General features: G+C 44.5%; 1 protein-coding gene across 5 annotated transcripts in view; it reads right to left on the reverse strand.

Moving 5' to 3' along the window:
• The window catches only part of LOC120994857 (interleukin-5 receptor subunit alpha-like), an 87,506-nt gene that overhangs the window by 35,694 nt on the left and 26,587 nt on the right, over positions 1 to 25,225 (reverse strand). For all 5 annotated transcript variants that reach the window (XR_005777485.1, XM_040423711.1, XM_040423710.1 and 2 more), the window contains exons 3-4: positions 3,862 to 4,007; positions 2,061 to 2,202 (exon numbers count right to left, since the gene is read on the reverse strand). Coding sequence is in view for 4 of the 5 variants with exons in the window: in XM_040423711.1 (XP_040279645.1) it covers positions 2,061 to 2,202; positions 3,862 to 4,007 (288 nt within the window). In the remaining variant the exon portion in view is untranslated. The remainder of the gene's footprint in view (positions 1 to 2,060; positions 2,203 to 3,861; positions 4,008 to 25,225) is intronic.

The following is a 25,225-nucleotide window of genomic DNA, read 5'->3' on the forward strand; positions in this document are numbered from 1 at the left end:
CATTCGAACAAACTATTGCAAGGGTCCAGGACAAACTTCATACATACCACTATAGATGGGATGAGTGGTTGAACAGTACCTACTATTGCTCTCAGTCTTGAGGGCTGTTTCTGCATTGTTTTGATGTGTTATTTGTCTTTATATTATTGTTAGACTTTTCTATGTTACTATTCAACTCACTTATCATTTTTGTTCACTTCGGTGATATAAGTTTATTATGCGACTGTAATCAAGTCTGAACTCCTATATTTGATATTTTCTCTGTATCATGGAAAAGTATTTTTTGTTTTATTTGTTTTAAAAAACTTTAATAAAAAGAATTTTACAAGAAAAATGCCTCGAAAAATGCTATTTTTGTGACTCAAAAAATGCTATTTTTGTATGAAGAAAGCCAAAGTGAGTGAGAGCCTTTAAAGTGTAACTGTTGATTTACAGAGCTATATGGCGACATGTGTCCCACGACAATTAGTCGCGCGTCACATAGGGTACAAATATATTGCAACATTGATGTCGCTCAAATGTCACGCAACAATTTTTATAATGATAGTCTATAGTGTTGCACTGGGACATGTGACATGCTGCGACTGCGATGCGATGCGACAGTCACAGAAAAATCCATTTTGGATGGATTTTTCACGACTGTTGTGTTGCTGTTGCAGCATGTCGCAGTGCGACACCATAGACTATCATTATAAAAATTGTCGCACAGCACCAAAACATGGATACCGGCTGTGTGCATTCTGTATTTTGCGGAACGGAACAGCTGGCCCCTAATATAATATTCCTATTATTGTCTGTTACACAGACAATAATAGGACATGTTCTAATTTTTTTTTGCACAACGGCCATGCTGACATAAAGGCATTTTTTTTTCCTGTCCCATTAAAGTGAATGTTTCCGCATACAGGCTGCAAAAAAATGGAACTGACAGAGAAAAAAAATACATTTGTGTTCATGAGCCCTTAAAGGCTGCGCTCACACGGGCGAGATTTCCGCGCGGGTGCAATGCGGTAGGTGAACGTATTGCACCCGCACTGAATCCCGACCCATTCATTTCAATGGGGATGTTCAGATGAGCGATGATTTTCACGCATCACTTGTGCGTTGCGTGAAAATCGCAGCATGCTCTATATTCTGCGTTTTTCACGTAACGCAGGCCCCATAGAAATGAATGGGGTTGCGTGAAAATCGCAAGCATCCGCAAGCAAGTGCGGATGCGGTGCGATTTTCACGCACGGTTGCTAGGAGATGATCGGGATGGAGACCAGATTATTATTATTTCCCCTTATAACGTGGTTATAAGGGAAAATAATAGCATTCTGAATACAGAATGCATAGTAAAACAGCGCTGGAGGGGTTAAAAAAATAATAATAATAATTTAACTCACCTTAGTCCACTTGATCGCGATGCCCGGCATCTCCTTCTGTCTCCTTTACTGAACAGGACCTGTGATGAGCATTCATTATAGGTCAAGGACCTTTGATGACGTCACTCCGGTCATCACATGATCCATCACATGATCTTTTACCATGGTGATGGATCATGTGATGACCGGAGTGACGTCATCAAAGGTCCTTTACCTGTAATTAATGCTCACCACAGGTCCTGTTCAGCAAAGGAGACAGAAGGAGATGCCGTGCTGCGATCAAGTGGACTAAGGTGAGTTACATATTTTTTTTTTTAACCCCTCCAGCGCTAGTTTACTATGCATTCTGTATTCAGAATGCTATTATTTTCCCTTATAACCATGTTATAAAGGGAAATAATACAATCTACAGAACACCGATCCCAAGCCCGAACTTCCGTGAAGAAGTTCGGGTTTGGGTACCAAACATGTGCGATTTTTCTCACGTGAGTGCAAATTTTCCCGCAACGCCCTTGTGAACCCAGCCAAACGGTCTCTCCCATGGCATCTAAACAGCTATGCTGCTTTTGCATTTTTGAATTTAAATTATCATGAAAGTAATGAACTTTGGATGAACCAAAGGAGAGCAGTGCACATTCTTAGGCATATTTTACACTTTTTATTCCATATGTAAAAAAAATAATTTAAACTTACCCTGTGGGGCATTGTAAATAAATTCTGCAGGCTTGCTTTGATATTTTATGTCGGGGGAATCACAAAGTGCATTTGATACTGACCCCACCAGTCTAGAATGCATGCGTAGTTTTAGAGTGTGATACTTTGTTGTCAATACTAGCTAAAAAAGAAAGAAAGAAAATGGTGAAATGATTAACATCAAACACTATCTAAATTTAAAAACTAGTTTTAGGCCTCATACACACAACTGTTTTTCGGATCCGCTGCCGAGCCGCAGTTTTTGCGGCTTGGGTGCAGACCCATTCACTTCAATAGGGCCGCAAAAGATGCGGACAGCACTCCGTGTGCTGTCCGAAACCGTTGCTCTGTTCCGAGGCCCCGCAAAAACAAATATAGCATGTCCTATTCTTGTCCATTTTGCGGACAAGAATAGGCATGTCTACAATGGGCTGCCCGTTCCACAAATTGCAGAAGGCACACGGGCAGCTTCCGTTTTTTGCGGATCTGCAGTTTGCGGACCGCAAAAAAGGCACGGTCGCGTGCATGTAGCCTTATATGAATAAATATGGAAGGCAGTTTTACACTTCACTCACTATTCTCTACATAACTGAAGAAATTAAATATTCAGTTTTCCTAATAATGTATTTTCTAACAAATAGAAATTGCAGGAGGACAAATTATGTGGTTCATATCAAAAGAGAAAAAAAAAGAGATGTCAATCTCTCTCACCCTCAGGGTTCAGTAACCTTCAGCACTCCAGCTGTTGTGAAAATTAAATTCCCAGCATGCTCCATTCATTTATTTGAGAGTTCTGAGAAGGGCAGAGAAAGTATGCATGCTGGGAGTTGTAGTTTCACAACAGCTGGAGTGTCGGAGATTGCCTACCCCTCGTCTAAAGCTTTAGGTGTCCACAGCCTGCTAACCCCTGAAATACGCACAGCATTTTCATGTATGCTTTAGGCCTCTTGCACACGAACGTGTGCTGCCCGTGCTGCGGACCGCAAATTGCGGTCCGCAATGCACGGGCACCGACCGTAGGCCGCATACACTTGAATGGGGTCCGCGATCTGTCCGTTCCACAAAAAGAACAAGTTCTATCTTTTTGTGCAACGGAAGAACGGAACGGAACCGCACGGAAGCAATCTATAGTGCTTCCATAGGGTTCCGTTCTGTGCTTTCGTCCCATTCCGCACCGCATCTCCGGATTTCAAGTGAATGGGTCCGCATCCGTGATGGCTGGTGACCCATGTATTGCGGAACCGCCATATGCAGTCCGCAGCACGGGCACGAAGCCCTTATGTTTGTGTTTAAAAAAATATGAGGGAACCTATGAGAAATACTGGTACAGGGTTTGAGGGGTTTGGTGACTAACATAGGGGTTCTTTCTATGGTGTCACAGTAGCCGCCTATACAAATCTGCCCTGCAACCACTAAATAAGGAACACTGGATCTAATAGGAAGTCAGTAATACCTTGGACAGGGATCAGCAACCTTCGACACTCCAGCTGTTCTGAAACTTCCAGAATCCTCCTTTTTACCTCTATAGTAGTTACAAGAACAGCCGTGTAAGTGTACATGCTGGGAGTTATAGTTGCACAGCAGATGGAGTGGAGTGGTTGCTGATCCCAGAGCTAGGATAACACGTTATGTGACCTGTTCATTATCATTATCATAAAGCAAGATATAACATACAATTGTATGATTCTAACGTCTTTTCAAAATAACTGAACTCTCCATGCAAAGATGTTAAGAATAATATAAATATTAATAATGATCAATGCATAATAATGAATGCTGATAATAATAAAACAGTCATTACCCATTTTTCTTTATCCAGAAATCGATAGGATAACTTATAGCAAACACTAAAATCTCCCCTTTCTGCAATTTCTTCTGCTTCCCAGGAAATATTGACAGAGTTGAAGCCAAAATTTGATACTGTAACATTGGGCTGTCTAAGAATAACTGCAAACAGGTTATTATTAGTATGATAATAAAAATGATGATCACCACTGTAAGAAGAAAAATACTAATATTAATTGAATTATTTTCTGTAAATTTAAGGGACTTTTCACATCTCGTACATCTTTGCTGTACGTTTGTAAACAGAAACAAAAAAGTATAGAAACATATGGCTTGATGTACCCATAAATTATAATTGGGCAAACGTAGTCCAATAGTGTATACTTTTGGCTCAGTTTGTCACTGTTTATATTTAGTGTAGCATAGCACGCTTTTCTATCCTGCAAAAAAGAAAATGTATGTACTGTAGGAAGGAACAAGGGGCCATCATTGATGGTCGGTACGTGTCACTGAGGTTTCTAGCCTTGGTGAGGTAAGAGCCTTTTTTTTCTGAAGTGTCATTATTTGCTTTGCAGTCTATCACTTCAGCTGTTTAGTATGGCTGTAAAGCCGATCCGGGACGGCTCTTACTGGGAGTAGCCAAAGTGCTGGGTCGGTGGCTACTCCCCATGTTCCATGCCAGGTCTTGGGAGGCTTATAAAAAGAAGTCAGCTTTATCAGGTGGTGTGGATTATCCTCCATCTGACAGAAAAGCTGTGAAGTACTCTGTGCTGAGGACTACAAACAGGTATGCACGCGGATACATTCCAACCGCAGAAACAGTGAGCCGGTATCCGTACTTCAGGTGTGCAGGCCGCCTGAAAGCCTGCCAGTGAACTTGTCTGGGGCTGAGCATATAGCCGGGTGTGAACTGGCACCAAGGATTCCAGGTGACCATTGTTATATTTTGCTGTGTGTGAACAAGCACCAAGACTGTGATGTTTTTGCTAAGTGTGAACAAAACACTGAAGTTGATTTCAACGTGGTTCCTTGCCTACTTTTGTATATGTCTACTTTTTTTTATTTATTTAAGTGTTACACAATAATATCCTTTGTGAAACAAAAAAATAAATTGTGTTTTAGTGTTTCCATATTCTGAGAGCCAGTTTTTGGGCTATTGTCTTAGGTAGGATATCATTTTTGCGGGAAGAGATGACGGTTTTATTGGCACTATTTTGGGGTGCATATAAGTTTTTGATCGCTTGCTATTACACTTTTTGTGACGTAAGGTGAAAAAAAAAAGGCTTTTTTGGCACGGTTTTTCTTTTTTTTTTTTTTTTTTACGGTGTTCACCTAAGGTCATGTGGTATTTTTATATAGCAGGTTGTTATGGACGCGGCAATACCTAGTCTACTTTTTTTTTATTTATTTAAGTTTTACACAATAATATCATTTTTGAAACAAAAAAAAATCATGTTTTTAGTGTCCCCATATTCTGAGAGTTATAGTTTTTTCAGTTTTTGGGCGATTGTCTTAGGTAGGGTATAATTTTTGTGAGCAGAGATGACGGTTTTATTGGCACTATGTTGGGGGGCATACGCCTTTTTGATCGCTTGGTGTTGCACTTTTAGCGATGTAAGATGACAAAAAAATAGCTTTTTTTGCACCGTTTTTATTTTATCTTTTTTTACGGTGTTCATCTAAGGGGTTAGGTCATGTGGTATTTTTTTTAGAGTAGGCTGTTACGGATGCGGCGATTCAATTTTTTTTTCTTTTTTTGGGAAAAGGACGCTTTTTTTTCTCTTGAAACTGAATTTTTTTGTAAAAATTTATTTTTTTTACTTTTTTCTTCACTTGACTTTTTTGTCCCACTCTGGGACTTCAACTTTTGGGTGACTGATGACCTTTACAATGCATGACAATACTTCTGTATTGTCATGCATTGGCTGTAAGTGTATTACACACTGTAATACACTTATAGCCTTCCTGCCTGTGAGATTCAGGGGGCTTGATCTCACAGGCTCTCCCGGACGGCAGCCATGATGCCTAAGGAAGGCATTGTGCTGCCTTCCATGCCATAGGGTCCCCGTCACAGCAGCACGGGGACCCGATGGCTGCTTCCTCCCTGCACGGACATCGCACGTGCCGTGGTCAGCGCTGACTGCAGCTGTGCAGGGGTTAATGTGCCAGCATCGGTGATTTCACTGATGCCGGCACATACAGCAGGGGTCTGGCTATCAGTGACTGCCGAACCCTTTTCGCTGATCGGGCGGGCGCATCTCCTGCACCCGCCTGATCAGCGTGCCGTACATGTATGCCGCTGGGCATGAAGGGGTTAAAGGTATTTTCTGAGATTTTACTACTGAAAACCTATCACAGGCTCTCCCGGAAGGCAGCCATGATGCCTAAGGAAGGCATTGTGCTGCCTTCCATGCCATCGGGTCCCCGTCACAGCAGCGCAGAGACCCAATGGCTGCTTCCTCCCTGCACGAACATCGCACGTGCTGTGGTCAGCGCTGACTGCGGCTGTGCAGGTCATTAGCTGTTTGAAAGGGCTGTTCATCCATCACATGGCCTAGATGCAGCTCAGGCCCATTGAAGTGAATAGGGCTGAGCTGTGGTACCAAGCACAGCCACTATCAAAGGGATGGCGCTGTGCTTGGTGAGCAGAGATAAGGCTGCGGCTCTACTGTGAGCAACAGTGACTTTTCAAACCGCTGATCTGCAAGGGTCTTGGGCGTCAGACCCCCAACGATCAGATACTGATGACCTATCCATAGGATAAAACAGGTGTAGATAATGATGAATGAGATGGGCCTGCCACCTGGCATGAGCGGTGAAAAGTTGCAGATTGCGAAGCTAAGAACCTTTGTGCCTCAATCTGCGCCAGCAATACACCTAATATAGACTTATTTCTGTTAGTAACCCCCTAAGTCTTTATGTGAACACATCAATGAGCATCAATCTAACACTCGATAAAATTAACTAACCCCAAGTGGTGCTTGGAAGTTTGTGAACCCTTCAGAATTTGTAATATTTCTGTATAAATTTGACCTAAAAGTAGATATAAATAACCAAATGAGACAAAAATATTAGAGTTGGATATTTATTTATTGAGGAAAATGATCCAATATCACGTTCATGAGTGGCAAAAGTATGTGAACCTTTGCTTTCAGGATCTGGTGTCACTCCCTTGTGCAGCAATAACTGCAAATAAACAATTCATTTGTTTGATGTGGTTTATCGTAATCTACTGTTCTTTTAGGACTTGGGTAAAATTATGATGTAGTTTTAGGTCAAATTTATACAGGTTTTTTTTTCACTCTTCTTTTATTTTTTTTTGTGTGTTAGTTTTCCTCCTCTCCCTATATTTGGAGAGAGGGGGGATGCAAGAGGGGGAGGGGGGAAAGTATGGAAAAAAGAGAGGGGGGAGCGATATAAAGTAGAGAAAGGGAATTACAACATGAAATAGAATTTGTGGGACAACTATATTGTTTAAATGCATTTAGAACGGTAGTACAGGATGTATATAACTTAAGAAGGAATATCTAGTTCACCTTGTGACCTCGTTTTAACATTATAATTAATTTGCTATGTATGGAGGAAAGCAATGTTTTTTCTATTTAATGTAATTTGAGTTTTTCAAATAAAGCATTTAAAAAATAAATAATAAATAAAAAATTATCCAGAACTAGCAATACTGAAGGGTTCGCAGACTTTCAAGCATCACTGTGTCCCTGTTGAAGACATGTATGTTGACCCTAACTATTAAAGATAAAACAATTTGTTATTTTCTTGATGTTTTTGTACCTAAAGGACTAAATAACAATTAAATGAGTTGTCTTTAGAGTTGAGCGGACACCTGGATGTTCGGGTTCGACGGGTTCAGCCGAACTTCACAAAAAAGGACACGGGACCCGAACTTGACCCCGAACCCCATTGAAGTCAATGGGGACCCGAACTTTTGGGCACTAAAATTGCTGTAAAAATGCCATGTAAAGGGCTAGAGGGCTGCAAATGACATCAAAATTTGGTTAAGAGGATGGCAAGTGCTCTGCAAACAAATGTGGATAGGGAAGTGATTTTAAATAACATAAAATACATAAAAATAAAAAAATAATAATCTTGATCTAGGAGGATGAGGTCCATATGGAGTAGGAGGTTGAGGAGGCGGTGGATGTGGCGGTGTAGGTGGAAGCGGCAGTGGAGGAGGAGAAGGTAGCATACACTGCTTTTTGATTTTTAATTTATTTTAATTTTTTTAAATTAGGGTACACCGCAAAGCATTGGGAAAAATAACCTGTGATAACCCCCTCCAGTCGTGCTAAATACACGTTTAGACAATACACTGGCTGCAGAGAAGGCCAGCACCTCCAAGGCGTAAAGGGCAAGCTCAGGCCAAGTGCCCAATTTGGAGACCCCTGAAGTTGCACGGGGCAGAACCATCAGTCAGTTCGTGTAGGCGTGTGCAAACATACTGCCCCACCATGTCACACGTCCCCGTGATGTTCACGATCCAATTTGATATCTGCTCTATCAACTTTCGATGTTCTTTTCTGCGCCTACCATGTTGATCACGGTTAGCGCGAATAAGGGTTCCACGCCGGAGAGGGAGCGCGAGAAAGAGAGACCACATCCAAGGGAGATCAATGGATGAAATTTAATTGTGATCGAGCGGAAATGTGGGAGAAGCTATTAAAACTGAAGAATTGAAGGAAAGGAAGGGGCGTGCGGCAATTACCCACTCCCGACTCGAGGAGGTAGTGACAATAAACAACAATACAGGACTCTTAAGATGCCCTGTTATTGGAATGATTAATAAAAAATTATAGGGAATTTTTCTGGGGTATTTTGGATTTGGAAACGTTAGACAGAAGAGACCCTTCTGCCGATTTGTTGACTCTAGATAACTTCTGCCTGATCGCACGTCCCCGTGACATCCACGATCAATTTGGATATCTTATCTATCAACTTTCTTTTCTGAGCCTACCATGTTGATCACGGTTATCGGCAAATCAGGGTTCCACGCCGGAGAGGGAGCGTGAGAAAGGGAGACCACTACCAAGGGAGGTCAATGGCTGCAATGTGATCGAGCTGAAATGTGGGACAAATTATTAGAGCAGAAGGATCGAATGAAAGGGCCAATTAAAGATGAATTTTACAAATTTAATTCCCTGTCACTTATGCAGAGCAGGGGTTTTTCATTGCCAGAAATGGGTTATTGTCACCCACCAATGGAACAGATTTTAAAAAATTTCGGTCCCTGTCACTAATACAGAGCAGGGGTTTATTCACAGCAAAAATGGTATAATGTCACCCAAGATTCTAACAGAAAAATTAATGATTTTTTTTTTACCTAGGTATAGCAGTGGAATATCACACCCAAAAATTGGTGAATTACACCCGAATATGTAACAGACAAATTAGTGAAATGTTGCCTGTTTACTAAGTAGAGCAGGGGTATATCGCACCCAAAAATTGGTGAATTTCAACTGAATATGTAACAGACAAATTAATGAAATGTTACCTGTCTACTAGATATAGCAGTGTTATATCACACCCAAAAATTGGTGAATTTCACACTAAAATGTAACAGACAAATTAGTGAAATTGCATAAAATAAAATACGTACAAATAAAAAAAAAATAAACTTGATTTATGAGGTGGAGGTCCATATGGAGTAGGAGTTTGAGGAGGTGGTGGACGTAGCGGTGTAGGTGGAAGCGGCGGTGGAGGAAGACGAGGTTGCCAACACTGGTTTTTGGTTTTAATTATTTTATTTTATTTTTATTAGGATACACTCCAAAATAGTGTGAAATATCAAAAATACAAGAATCAGCAATTGCGCTGTAGTATAACAATGACTGGTTAAGGCCGGTATACATGTCTATTCTGCACAAGATACAGACAAGTCCTGTGGGATCCATGCCTGGCTCATTTTAATGAAAGTGAGCTCGTCCATATTGGACAGGTGGCTGCGCTTGTCTGTGATAACGCCCCTGCCGTGCTAAACACACGTTCAGACAATTCACTGGCTGCAGGGCAGACCAGCAGCTCCAAGGCGTAAAGGGCAAGCTCAGGCCATGTGCCCAATTTGGAGACCCACAAGTTGAAGGGGGCAGACCCGTCATTTAGTACGTGTAGGCGTGTGCACGCATACTGCTCCATGATGTTGGTGAAATGCTGCCTCCTGATAAGACGTTCCATATCAGCTGGTGGTGCTGGTTGTTGTGGCGTGCTGACAAAGCTTTTCCACATTTTGCCCATGCTAACCCTTCCTTCTGAGGTGCTGGCGGTGCCCCAGCTGCGTTGGTGACCTCGTCCTCTGCCTTCGCCTTGTGCTTCCACTGTGCCCCCGCTGTCAGGTGGGAATGCCACCAGCAGCGTGTCTACCAGCGTGCGCTTGTACGTGCGCATCTTACGATCACGCTCCAGTGACGGAATTAAGGACGGTACGTTGTCCTTGTAACGGGGATCCAGTAGCGTGGCCACCCAGTAATCAGCACAAGTTAGAATGTGGGCAACTCGGCGGTCGTTGCGGAGACACTGCAGCATGTCATCGCTCATGTGTGCCAGGCTGCCCAGAGACAACGAAAAGCTGACCTCTGTGGGAGGTGTATCGTCTGTGTCCTCTGTATCCCCCAGCCATGCACCAGTAATGGCTATGAGCTGCTTTTGGTGCCACCCTGCTGTGAACACGTTTCCTCTTCCTCCATCTCCTCCTCCTCATCCTTTACCTCTTCATCCTCCAGAACTGTGCCCTAGCTGGACAATTGTGTACCTGGCGTTTTGTGGGTGCAGGAACCCACCCTCGGAGCCAATTGTGAATAACTGGCCGGACACCCGATGAAATTATCCCTCTTCCTCCTCCTCCTCCTGTGCCATATCCTCTTCCATCATCACCAGCAGCGTTTTTTCAAGGAGGCATAGAAGTGGGATAGTAACGCTGAGAACAGCGTTATCGGCACTGGCCATGTTGGTGGAGTACTCAAAACAAGGAAAACAGGTCTCGCATGGAGGCCCAGTCATTGGTGGTGAAGTGGTGCTGTTCCGCAGAGCGACTCACCCGTGCGTGCTGCAGCTGAAACTCTACTATGGCCTGCTGCTGCTCGCACAGTCTGGCCAGCATGTGCAAGAAGGATTTCCACCTTATGGGCACGTCACATATGAGGTGGTGAGCAGGAAGGCCGAAGTTACGCTGCAGCGCTGACAGGCAAGCAGCAGCAGGGTGAGAACGCCGAAAGCGCGCCAAGACGGCTCACACTTTATGCAGCAGCTCTGACATATCGGGGTAAGTTATAAGGAACCTATGCACCACGAAATTCAGCACATGCACCAGGCAAGGGATGTGCGTCAAACTGGCTAGTCCCAGAGCTGCTACGAGATTTCGCCCATTATCTCACAACACCAGGCCGGGCTTGAGGCTCACTGGCACCAACCACTCATCGGTCTGTTGTTACAAGACCCGTCCACAGCCCCTGCGTGGTGTGGGGTTTGTCCCCCAAACAGATAAGTTTTAAAACTGCCTGCTGTTGTTTACCCCTGGCTGTGCTGAAGTTGGTGTTGAAGGTGTTACGCTGACCGGATGAGGAGCCGGTAGAGGATGAGAAAGCAGAGTAGGAGGAGGAAGCAACAGGAGGCAAACTGAAGTGCCCTGCAATCCTCGGTGGTGGAAGGACATGCGCCAAACTGCTATACGCCTCAGGCCCAGCCGCCACTGCATTTACCCAGTGTGCTCTTATGGAGATATAACGTCCCTGACCGTGCTTACTGGTCCACTTATCCGTAGTTAGGTGGACCTTGTCACAGATGGGGTTGCACAGTGCACACCTGATTTTATCCCTAACTTAGTTGTGCAGGGAAGGGATGGCACACCTGGAAAAGTTGTGGCGGCTGGGCACGACGTACTGTGGGACAGCTAAGGCCATAAGGCTTTTAAAACTCTCCGCCTCCACCAGACAGAATGACAGCATTTCAAAGGACAGTAATTTTGAAATGCTGGCATTGTGGGCCAGGGATCGCGGGTGGGTAGGAGGCTACTTCCTCTTCCGCTCCAATGTTTGGGAGAAGTAGAGCCGAAAGCTTCCGTGGGACATTGTGGAGATGCTTGGTGACCCAGGTGGTGGTGTTGCTGGCAGATCTTCTGTTTGCAGGGTGGCAGGTGGCACTGTCACTCCAGAGGTGGATGAAGAGGCCGTGACAGCAGCAGAAGAGGAAGCAGGAGGAGCCAGAGACCTTTCTTGGTTTTTAAGGTGTCTACTCCACTGCAGCTCGTGATTTGCACTTAGATGCCTTGTCATGCAGGTTGTGCTCAGGTTGAGAACGTTTATGCCTCGCTTCAGGCTCTGATTGCACAGCATGCAAATCACTCGTGTTTTGTTGTCAGCAAATTGTCTGAAGAACTGCCACGCCAGAGAACTCCTTGGAGCTGGCTTTGGTGTGCTCGTTCCCTTGCTGCGGTGGGCAGTAGCAGGCGTACTGTCTAGGGGACGGCCGCTCCACTTTTGCACCCTGCTCCCTCTTCTGCTGTGCTGGTGGCTCTGTGTGACCACCGCCTCTTCCTCCGAACTACACAGGTCACTCGCATGACCTTGATTCCATGTGGGGTCGAGGACCTCATCACCCTCCACATCATCTTCCACTCAGTCTTCACCCCTGCCCTCCTTGTCAGTCGGCACACTTTCGAAAGCCACAGCTGTTGGAACCTGTGTTTCGTCATCATCCGAGACATGCTGCGATGGTCCTCGCATGTACTCATCTTGTAACATAAGTGGTTGGCCATCGGTCCACTCAATCTCTTCCACTTATGGGGCAGGGCTAGGTGGATGGCCCTGGGAAACCCTGCTAGCAGAGTCATCAAAAAGCAGAAGAGACTGCTGCATGATTTGGGGCTCTTACTGCTTGGCTGATTAGCAATGGGGGGAGAGGAAAGACTGATGGACATCGGCTGCAGGTTTCAACTCTAATCTTTCAGCAGGAGACTGGGTGGGAGACAATGTAAAGAACTGGAGGCACTGTCAGCAACCCAATCTACTATCGCCTGTACTTGTTCTGGCCTCACCATTCGTAGAGACGCATTAGGCCCAACCAAATACCGCTGAAGGTTCTGTCGCCTACTTGCACCTGAGGAAGCTGTTTCACTTGTGCGCGTAGCTGGCACAGATTGACCATGTTCTCTCCCTGCAACAGGAGCTCCACCAGCAGCACCACGACCCGGTCCACGTCCCTTATTTTACGCTCTCCTCATATTTCTCAAATTTAGGATCTTGCCCAAAATGGGTGTTTTTTTTTAATAACAGAACAGAACAACAGTATGTAAAGGGTGTATCTCACACGTACAGATGCAGACAAGGCTGCAAAATTATGATTTTTGCCCAAAATGGGTGTTTTTTTAATACCAGAATAGCACAGCAGTATGTAAATGGTGTATCTCACAATGACAGATGCAGACAAGGCCACAAATTAAGTATTTTGCCCTAAATGGGTGTTTTTTAAAACCCAGAAAATTATAGCTGTATTTCTAACTTAATTGCACACTGACTAATGCGGCAGAGGCCCCAGATGGAGGGTATTGCAAAAAATGGGTGTTTTTTAAAACCCAGAAAATTATTGAAGTATTTCAAGCTTGTTTTAAAAATAACAGATGGAGCAAATAGTGCAATATTAAGTACTTTGGCCGAAAAGGGTGGTTTTTTAATAACAGAATATGACAGCACTATATAAGGCTTGAATTTCACACGTACAGATGCAGCAAGGGCTGTAAAATTGAGTATTTTGCCCAAAAAGGGTGTTTTATTTAAAACCCAGAAAATTATTGCTGTATTTATTGCACACTGACAAATGCTGCAAAGGCATCAGATGTAGGATATTGCCAAAAATTGGTGTTTTTTTTAAACCCAGATTATTATTGCAGTATTTCAAGCTTAGATTTGAATGTCACAAAAGCACATATGCTGTGCTGGTGCACTGAGCTTGCATAAAATGGCCGCCGCCGCCCACCTAACTAACAGACGGATAAAAGTTATTTTTCTCTGTCACAGGGTTCAGGGCAGGGTAAAAAGATTGTGCACTGCACGTACATAATTAAATCTATGTAGATCGCTGCGTTAACAAGCACTTCAGATTAAAGATTATTTCCTATTCTCTCCCTCACAGCAGCAGCATCCTATCCCTACAGTAAGCACAGCAGAGTGACATGCAGCGCTACATGACTCCAGCTTACATAGAGGCTGGGTCACATGCTGCACTGGCCAATCACAGCCATGCCATTAGTAGGCATGGCTGTGATGGCTTCTAAGGGCACAGAGTTAAAGGCTTGTTGATCGGCTGCTCTGCAGCCTTTCAAAAAGGGCCAATAAATCGCCGAACACCGAACCTAAACTTTTACTGAAATGTTCGGGTTCAGGTCCGGGGTCCAAAAATCCTAAAGTTCGGTACGAACCCGAACTTTACAGTTCGGGTTCGCTCAACCCTATTTGTGTTATCTCAAGCATTTGTGGCATATCGCTAGAATATGTCACCAATGTCTGATAGTTGTGGGTCAAATCTTTGTTACCAGCAGCTATCTCAAAAACGTAGCATGAAAAATGAAGGAAAATGGATTGAGCATGTGCAACTGCCCTCCTTTCATTTCTATGGGAGTGGCGCTTGGCTATTTTCAGAAGTCCATTAGAAATTAGTGTAAAGCTCACCGCACAAGTGTGGCCACTGCTCTATTTACGTCTAGTGCTGGCTCGGTTATTTCTATCAGCCCCAATGTGAATGGAAGATGACTGAAGTCTGTTTGGCTTTCGGGTAAAAATTTGTATGGGCATAGCCAGTTTTCTTCTTTTTGGTTAATTGGTCCAAATGAATAGTACCATACCCTTTTTCAACCAATAAACCATTGATATATGACAGTGATGACAATTTATAATTCTGTGAGTAAAGGACCGACTACAGCTCTTCCTTGGAGAATTGTCTATGCTGATATAAGGGTGTAGGAAACTTTAACTTGACCATAACAAGATGCAACAAACTTAAATGGACTTTTAAAGGGGTTTTCCAGAAGTACAATATTGATGACCTATCCTCAGGATAATGGGGGTCCGATTCCTGACACTTTCAATAATCACCTGTTTGAAGAGGTTGCAGCACTCTGGTGAGAAGAGGACTGCAGACTCCTCCCAGCTTACGAAGCACAGTTCCATACATTGTATAATGATTGCGTTTGGTATTGTAGCCCAGGGCAATTGACTTGAATGGGGCTGATTTGCACATAGAACATGTGACAGAACGTGATGTCACTGGCGAGTACTGCAGCCTTTTTTTAGGCCAAAGTGTTGCAGCCTAGTGTTGGGCGAGCATGCTCGGCACATCGCGGTGTTTGGCCACACCCAAGAAACATATGAGTAAGTACTGCCATTCACTGTAATGCCGTAGCCATGTTGACTGCTGGCATTACAGTGTTTGGCTGGCCGGAACGTGTCATCGGGTGCTATATAGCACCCGATGACACGTGTTCGGCTCAGTTTTAGTCAGGGAGAGCTGGAGAGCAGAATAGAGAGATAGTGTAGGGATTGAAATAGCAATATTTTACTTTTTATACTTGTTATAGACCCAAAAGTCCTTTTAAGGACTATAGTTGTATCTGACAGCAATATATATTTTTAGCGCAACCTGCGCTAAATAGCTTGCAATTGTTTGGCCGCTGCAGACAGCAACATAATCTGCGCTACATCTCCTGTCTAACGTGTGCACAGCCTAAAAATATCTATGACATCCAGTGTACTTTTTTCATAGACGGTGTTTGCTGCAGACAGTTACATTACCTGAGCTACATCTCCTGTATAACGTTTGCGTATCCGAAATATCAGTGACAATCAGTCCAATTTTTTTCCTGCTGCTAGCAGTGACATTATCTGCGCTACATCTCCAGTATAACGTTAGCGCATCCGAAATATCAGTGACATTCAGTGTAACTTTTTTCGCCGCTGGTGACAGCAATATTATCTGCGCTACATCTCCTGTCTAACGTGTGCGCAGCCTAAAAATATCTGTGACATCCAGTGTACTTTTTCCGTAGACGGTGTCCACAGCGGACAGTTACATTACCTGCGCTACATCTCCTGTATAACGTTTGCGTATGCGAAATATCAGTCAAATTTTTTTGCTGCTGGTGGCAGCGACATTACCTGCGCTACATCTCCTGTATAACGTTTGCCCATCCGAAATATCAGTGACATTAATTCTGTGAAATTGTTTATTAGCCACTGGTGACAGCGACATTACTTGCGCTATACCTCCTGTTTAACGTGTGCGTATCCTAAATACCAGTGACATTCATTCAGTGTAATTTTTTATTAGGAGGTGGTGACAGCAACATTACTTGTGCTATACCTCCTGTTTAACGTGTGCGCATCCTTAAAATATCTGTGGCATTCTGTGTATTTTTTTTGAGCATATACTTACAAATCCTGTGCTAATGTACGTGTGACATACTTGCAAGCATATATACCATTTAATATGCGCAAGGCGAGCAGTAAGGGACGGGGAAGTGGCCATGCTGCTGATGGTGCACGCAGAGGTTGTGGCCTTGGGTGCGGTGAAACTGTGCCTGCTGCCAGAGCACAAGAAACACACTTATCTAGAAAACCTAGCTTTATGTCCCAGTTTGCAGAAGTCAGACCAGTGTGACCAGGTGGTAGGTTGGATTGCAGCAGATAATGCTTCCAGTCGGTTAAGCACCACCCTGTCTTCCACAAAGTCCAGTCTCAGTAGCCAAGAGTCTGGTCAACAGAATCCTCACCCTGATACTCCTTTTACCCACCATGGAGAGTCTTGGCAAACAAGTGATCCCACACTCAGATATTCCTAGGAGCTGTTTTCATTGCCATTCCTTGATTTGAGCCTCTTGCCAAGCCTGCTTGAAGAGGGACATGAGGAGATCTTGTGCCCTGATTCCCAAACTCTGGAGCAGTCAGAAGAAGATGACAGTGGGGAACGGCAATTAGTGTTTCACAATGTGGATGATGATGATGAGACCCGGTTGCCAATAAGTCAACGGCAATTATTGTCTCAAGAGTTTCATGATGAGGATGAGAACACAGTTGTCAATAACTGAGGTTGTTGTTAGGTCAAAAAGTCAGGAGGATGACCAGAGTGGAAGAGGAGGTGTTGGACAATGAAGTCACTGACCCAACCTGGGAAGGTGGCAAGCTGAGTGAAGACAGCAGTACAGAGGGGAAGGGATCCGCAGCACCGCAACAGGCTGGAAAAGGCAGTGGGGTGGCAAAAGGGAGAAGGCGGGTCACACCAAACAGGCCCGCAAGCACTTCCACTTCTGGGTCCCAGTGCAGTGTACATATGTCTATACCCTAGGCCTTTGAACGAAAGCGCAAATACCCAGCCACCCACCCACAGACCATAGCACAAAATGTGCTCATTGCTGGCCCTGGAAATGTTGCCATTTAGGCTTGTGGACACTGAGGCTTTCCGCAGCCTGATGGCGGCGGCTGTCCTGCGGTACTCTGTCCCCATCCACCAATATTTTTCACGTTGTGCAGTCCCAGCCTTACACCAGCATGTGTCCCGTAACATCACCCGTGACCTGACCAATGCAGTTATTGGGAAGGTCCACTTAATGACTGACACATGGACAAGTGTTTTTGGCCAGGGACGCTACATTTCCCTGACGGTACACTGGGTGAACGTTGTGGAGGTCAGGAGCGAGTCGTACCCTGGGATGGCACAGGTGCTACTGCGGGCCCTACTTTGATCAGGGTTTCTGCCCCCCACCTACATTAATGGTTCCTCCTCCTCCTCCTCCACTTCCACCATCTTCCAGCAACAGTCAGACATCAGTCACTAGCTGGAAGCAGTGTAGCACTGCAGTGGGGAAGCAGCAACAGGCCATGCTAAAACTGTTCTGCTTAGGTGACAAACAGCACACCACCGCAGAGTTGTTGCAGGGGATAAGGGACCAGACTGAGCTGTGGCTCTCGCCACTCAACCTAGAACCAGGTGTGGTTGTGTCTGATAATGGCAGTAACTTGGTGGCGGCTTTGAAGCTCAGCAAGCTCGCCAACATACCATGCCTAGCACACGTGTTCAACCTAGTGGTTCAGCGATTTCTCAAAACCTACCCCAATTTGCCTGAGCTACTGGTGAAGGTGCACCGCGTTTGTGCCCATTTCCGCAAGTCATCGTCAGCTTCCGCCGGTCTGGCAACGCTGCTGCAGCGCTTACAATTGCCAGCTCACCGACTGTTGTGCGACGTGAGCACACGCTGGAACTCCACGTTCCACATGTTGGCCAGGCTTTGTGAGCACCAGAGGCAGAGGGCAGTAGTGGAATACCAGCTGCAACATGGTCATCGTCTTTCCAGTCAGCTTCAGCTATGTACAAGCGACGAGTGGGCATTGATGTCTGACCTCTGTGAGGTTTTAAGAAACTTTGAGGAATCAACACAGATGGTGAGCTGCGATAACGCTATTATCAGCGTAACAATCCCACTTCTAGACACTACTTAAACGCTCACTGCTCACAATTAAGGCAGACGCTTTGCATGTGGAAGAGGTGGAAATTGGGGAAGAAAGTACACAGGGTGATAGCCAGACCACCCTCAGCGTGAATTGGATGATGAGCAGGAGGATCAGGAGATGGTTGCCTCCGCTACGGGGGTAGTACCCATGGAAGTTTTATTCCATCTGTTCAGCGTGGATGGGTAGAAGAGGAGGAAGAGGATGAGGAGATTGAGAGTCATCCTCCTGATGAGGACAGCGAAGTCTTGTCTGTTGGGACTCTGGCACACATGGATTACTTTGTTAGGCTGCCTTTCCCGTGACCCTTGCATTGTACGCATTTTGGCCAACAACGATTACTGGTTGTTCCCCCTTCTCTACCCCCGCTACAAAGATAACTTTTCATCTCTTATTCCTGTGGTGGAGAGGATGAGCAAAATGTTGCACTACCAGAAGGTCCTTGTGGAAAAATAGCTTAAAAAATTTCAAGCTGACAATGCTGGCTGAAGAGTACGTAGTTCCTTGGTCATCCGAGGAGGGGAGACAAGGGGAACACACAGCAGTTCCAACAGAGGCAGGGCAACACTCTCCAAAGCCTGGGACAGTTTTATGACACCCCGCCAGCACCCTCAACCTGATGCACAGCCTATTTTCACAAGGAGGGAAACATTTTGTAAAGATGGTGAAGGAGTACGTAGCAGTGATCCCTGTGTGCCTTACAACTGCCTTACTACAAATTGGCGCTCTATGCCTTGGAGGAGCTGGCCTGCCCCGCCACTAGCGTTTTGTTAGAACGTGTAATTAGTGCTGCTGGGGACATAATAACTGATAACCGCATCCGCCTGTCAACTAAAAATGCTGACTTGTTGACTCTTATAAAAATGAACAAGGCCTAGATTGCCCCTGACTTCTCTACTCCACCAGAGGAAAGCGGCTGAACATAAAGGCACTCTAAATGTGAATTTTATGGTGTATTGAATACACTGTATTCCCATGCACCCCTTCCACCACTAAAAAGGATATATGTAGTGTACGGGGACTGTAATTCCCGTCACTACAAAAGTGTCACTTGGTGTGCTGTCGTTCCTCCTTAATTATGGGGAAGTTGGTATATGTCATCTTTATAAATTGTCATGTAATGTAATGCTATGTATTTCCCTGTTACTGTGAAACTTGCATGTACAGGCCTGCTAGGGGTGTCATTCCAGCTCTTAGTCACTAGAGGGAGCTAGGGAGCCCTAGTTTATATAAGGCCCAGACAGGGAAAGGAAGGGAAGTTGAGTCTAAAGTTGAGTCTAAAGTTGAGTCTAGAGTTGTGGTTGGAGACTAGACCATGTCAGAGACAAGTCCAGGCCTGAAGCCTGCGGTCCAGGAGAGGGTTTTGCAGTCCCTGTAACCGGGTTCCAGATTCAAGGAGAAGGTTCCCCTCCTGAATTCCCATATGCCGAAACAGGAATACCTCAGTTAAAGAGCCTGAGGAAGCTGAGAGGGAGACAGAGGCAAAGCGCAGAAAAGCAAGAGGTACTCAAGATAACAGAGGAGGTACTTTATAAAGAGAGAACCAAGGATATACGCCAGAGTTAAGGTATTGGGCCTTGGAGAAGATTTTCTATGTCCCAGGATCAGTCAGGAATAGAGTGCAAGCTCCTGTACTGCAAGTCCTGTGTTTCACACTCTGAAGTCACCTTGCTTAATCTGTATTGCCTGCATCGACCGTATTGAAAAATCAACTGTATGCAAAGGAACTGTGCTTCCGTTAATGTCTCTATATGGAAACTACTAAAGTTGGAGTTTTGTTTTAACATCACGGTGTTCCTCAGTTATTCCTGCTATCAGCAAACGGCGTGCCACCGTTTAATTGGCACTGGCGTCACGAACATTTTCCTACCATCACCTGCCTATGCAGAGAGTCAGCCGTCTCAGGTTAGTGTTTATTGCACTACTACACCCAGGAACACATTTCTACACACAACTTGAGTACGCTGCACCTCTGGTTCAATCTCCCTTTTCTCGTCCTTATCCTCCTTCTCCATCATATCAACATGCTAATTAGGCGGCCCTCACTCCTAATGTTTTAGAGGGTCAGCTCAGCAGCGGGCCCTCAACCATGATGTTTTAGAAGGTCAGTTCAGCAGCAGACCATCACCCCTAAATTTTTAGATGGTCAGCTCGGCAGCAGGCCCTCACCCACAAAATGCTTTAGATGGTCAGTTCAGCAGCAGGCCCTCACCCACAATTTTTTTTAGATGGTCAGCTTGGCAGCAGGCCCTCGCCACTAATGTTTTAGATGGTCAGATCAGCAGCAGGCCCTCGCCACTAATGTTTTAGATGGTCAGATCAGCAGCAGGCATTCACCCCTAATGTTTTAGAGGGTCACCCCAGCAGCAGGCCCTCGACCCTGATGTTTTAGATTGTCAGATCAGCAGCAGGCCCTCATCCCTAATGTTTTAGAAGGTCTGCTCAGCAGCAGACCCTCACCCCTAATGTTTTAGATGGTCACATCAGCAGCAGGCCCTCGCCCCTAATGTTTTAGATGGTCAGATCAGAAGCAGGCCCTCGCCCCTAATGTTTTAGATGGTCACATCAGCAGCAGGCCCTCGCCCCTAATGTTTTAGATGGTCAGATCAGAAGCAGGCCCTCGCCCCTAATGTTTTAGATTGTCAGATCAGCAGCAGGCATTTGCCCCTAATGTTTTAGAGGGTCACCACATCAGCAGGCCCTCGACCCTGATGTTTTAGATTGTCAGATCAGCAGCAGGCCCTCGTCCCTAATGTTTTAAATCATAATTTTTTAAGGGTGTGTATGATGGCCTCCTTTATGTGTAATATAGGGTGTATTGGTGTGGCGGTTCCTTGTAATTTTTGGCAGCCCTTTCACTTAGTGCATAGGCTTTACGAGTGTAGGAGACCAACTACCTGAACAATTGTATCACAATGTGAATGAGGCCCTCCTTTATGTGATATACAGGTTGTATCGGAGTGCCTTTTCCTTGTAATTTTTGGCAGCACTTGCACTTTATATGCAAGTAAATATACAGGAAAAAATGTTTCCTAACAATTTTTCCTCTAAAATCGATTTTATCTTCGGTTTTGAGCGTATTATTGTCATTCTGCAAAAGTGGCGTACTACTCGGACAACATCATTCCCAGCAGCAACCTGAGAGTCAAAGATGCATCCAGACATCCTCCCCATGCTGTTCCCGAACCATTTCAGTGGTGTTTCCATCAATTTCTGACCTTTTTCTATGAACCAGACACCCCGCCCTCTTCAGAGCAGGGGGTGCATGGTTTAATGCTCGGGTTTTCCCATTCACTCCCATTGTGCTCGGTAGAGTACCATAGCTCAACCAGAGTTTAAATGTTGGTGAAACTCCTCTAATTCAAGGGTGTTACCCTCCCAAATCATGAAAATGTCATAGATCTAGCGCCACCAGCCCAGGACTCTCTCATAAATGTTGGAGCGATACACCAGTCGATCCTCAACCTCCGCCATGAAGATGTTAGCATAGGTCGGGGCCACATTGGACTCCATGGCCACCCCACGCTTCTGCTGGTAGAAGGTGTCACCAAAGAGGAAATAATTCCTCCTCAGGACCACCTCCAGGAGGTTGAGGATCAACCGGCACGCCCCAGGAGAGAGACCCGTGCTGGCCAGGGCCATATCGACGACATTAAGCCCATATGTATGGTCAATAGATGTATATAATGATACAACATCAAAGCTGACTAGCAAAAACTCCTTAGGTAATCTGATTTCATTCAATTTAGTCAGAAAGTGACCCGTGTCCCTAATGTAGGATGGGGCCGAGGTCGCATGGACACACAAGTGCAGTAAGCCGGATTGTGACTAATGCACACTGGCGCAAAATTATTGGTTTTTAGTAGTGTTGATCACGAATATTCGAATTTCGAATTTTTGTCGCGAATATAGGTACTTCAAAAATTCACGAATATTTCGAATATAGTTATATATATTTGTAATTTCGAATATTCAAATTATTATTATTTTTTTTTTATTTTATAAAAAAAAAATATATATAAAATTTTTTTTATCAGTACACATGATCCCTCACTGCTTCTAGCTTGTGGGCCAATAAGAAGGCTGCAATATACTTGACTTTAGGAGTAGTAGTGTTTGCGAATTTTGCTCTATATTCGATTTTTTTGAATATTTGCTATATTGCTATATATTCTTGTTTTAGAATATTACGAATATTCGAAAAAACTAAGTTATAGCAATATAGAGAATATTTGAAAAAAATCGAATATAGAGCAATTCAGCTAATATAGTGCTATAATCTTCGTCCAAAAATTTGCATATTACACAATTCCAAAAATTTGCATATTACACAATCATTACCTTTCGAGAAAAAAAAATCGTGAATTTTAAAATATTCGACGAATATTCTACAAAATATTCACGAAATATCGCGAATTCGAATATGACCCCTGCCGTCATCACTAGTTTTTAGTTCGTGACTCCAATTGCAATGTGCGCAGGTTATAGTCTCAGGGCCCTTTAAGATGTTATAACTCACGTTCCAGGTGAGGAATGCCAGAGGGGGGATAATGTCTCTGTGTAATGTCAACGGTGTCTCCTACCTGGGTACGGCTGGACTCCTGGATCCTGGCTCACTTGCAATAAATTGAGTGTGGTTAATAGGAGTAATTGAGGAATGAATGAGATCCAAACAGGTAATATGATCTAACTTGTCTTTACTTAATGGGTGCAGCATAAATCCATACAGGTACAGCAATAGTCCTTAGGTCCCAGCAGGTATTGGCAATGTATGGCAGGGGTTAATGCCTCTTCTGCTCCTATACTATATGCCCGGAGAATCTGGCAGGTATTTATCTTCTGCTCTGTCTGTGGTCTGCTTGATATGGGCCAGACTAGCTGAAGAAGGTATTTGGCTTCTCCTGGTCTCTGGATATGTACTCACAGCTTGGCTCACAAAGAATGTTTCTTCCTGGAGGCTGGAGATGGCTGCTTTTCTTGTCAACCAGCTGAGACTGATGGCTCAGGCTGGGAAGAGTGATCTTGGCCTCAGCCGAGGTTCGATCCTGTCTTGGGATCCCTGTTTCTGGGAGCTCCTACTAACACAGCCTTCCCCTAGCCGGGGTGGCTGGTACACTGACTAGAACTTTCTTTCCTCCCCATGAGGCAGGATGTGGGAACATTCCACACCTCCTCAAAGAGGGGGGGGAGCTAGATTGGAATGAACTATTCCAGTCTAGCAATAATAAACTGGCTATGGTCCTGCTGCATACTGCTGCCACCTGCTGGTGTACATTAAGAATTACAGCAAATATATAAAACAGGCATAGAAATACATATCATGGCAATGCACAGTTAGATTACACTAGATGGAAATACACATATACACCTGACATTATTGTAGCAGGGATAAGAGTTTAGTGACATACTCTGGGATGTTACACAAGATATTATCCAGAAAGATGGAGACAGTGTTAAAAATAGAACTCCTGCCCGACACAATAGGTCGGCCAGGGGGATCCACTAGCCTTTTATGAATCTTCGGCAGCACGTATATCACGGGAGTGATGGGATGGCTGACTCGTAAGTAATTACTCAAGTCATCATTGATGATACCCTCATCCACAGCCTTATCCAACATCACTCCCAAGATACCCGCTAGATCCCATTTGGGATCCTTCATGAGGACCTCATACACTTCGTCATCCAACTCTCTGGCAATCTCTCCCAAATACAGGTCCCCGTGTCCATCACGACCACGGCACCACCCTTGTCTGCCGGTTTCACAGTAAACCTTCTATTACTTTCTAGATCCTGTATGGCCTGTCTTTCAATCACAAATAGATTATGGCTTGATACTCTAGCCCCTTCAGTATGCAAGACATCAATATGTTTTTTTATAATCTCAATATATGCCTCCACAACATGATTGCTCTGTGGTGGAGCAAATTGACTCTTATTTTTTAGCCCCAATTTGTGACATGATAATACAGTTCCAGAGTCAACAGCAATCTCATTCTTGTTAATATTCTCTTTCCCAGAGAAAAATGCTTTCAACCTTAGGCGTCTATAGAACCTTTGACGGTCCAGTTCTAATTCAAACCAGTCCCAAGGGGTATTTGGGCAGAAAGTTAATCCACGGCTTAATACTTGGATCTGTGCTTCACTTAGCTGTATGGAGGAAATATTGACAAAGAGGTCTACTGTTTCCGACCCCGTCTCGTGGCACGGCTCTGTTGATGTTTCGGAGGGCCTGATTGTATCGGTGGTAGATTTTTTGTGGGGTCGGTGGTGTTTCCTACCGCCCCTTCGGTGTCCACCTCCCCTCCTCCTCTGTTGGCTCCTAAAAAATTCTATGTGCCTGACTCATCAGAGTCTACATTAGGGACACGGGTCACTTTCTGACTAAATTTTATGAAATCAGATTACCTAAGGAGTTTTTGCTAGTCAGCTTTGATGTTGTATCATTATATACATCTATTGACCATACATCTATTGACCATACATTTGAGCTCTGGTGTCCGGGGACTTCAGTTCACTGTGACTGTTTCAGACAGTGAGCTACAGTTTTTGGACGTCAGGGTTTAGCTGCAGGATGGGGTACTTAAAACCAATCTCTTTCAGAAATCCACTGATAAAAACACACTGTTGATGTATGACAGTAATCATCCACACAAGATGGTTGACTCGTTGCCATGGAGCCAATTATTACTGGTACGCCGGATTGTGTCAGAAGATGATATTTTTGAAAAACGTGTTGATGAGATGTGTAGGAAGTTTACAAACAGGGGATATCCCAAGAGGTTGATTAGATGCACTAGGAAGAGAATTACAGACATTGAACGCAAGGGCACTCTAAATGTGAGCCCTAACAATAGAATTGAGACGAGGATCCCTTTTTTG

Source organism: Bufo bufo, chromosome 3 (assembly GCF_905171765.1).
Source record: "Bufo bufo chromosome 3, aBufBuf1.1, whole genome shotgun sequence".
Classification (NCBI taxonomy): domain Eukaryota; kingdom Metazoa; phylum Chordata; class Amphibia; order Anura; family Bufonidae; genus Bufo; species Bufo bufo.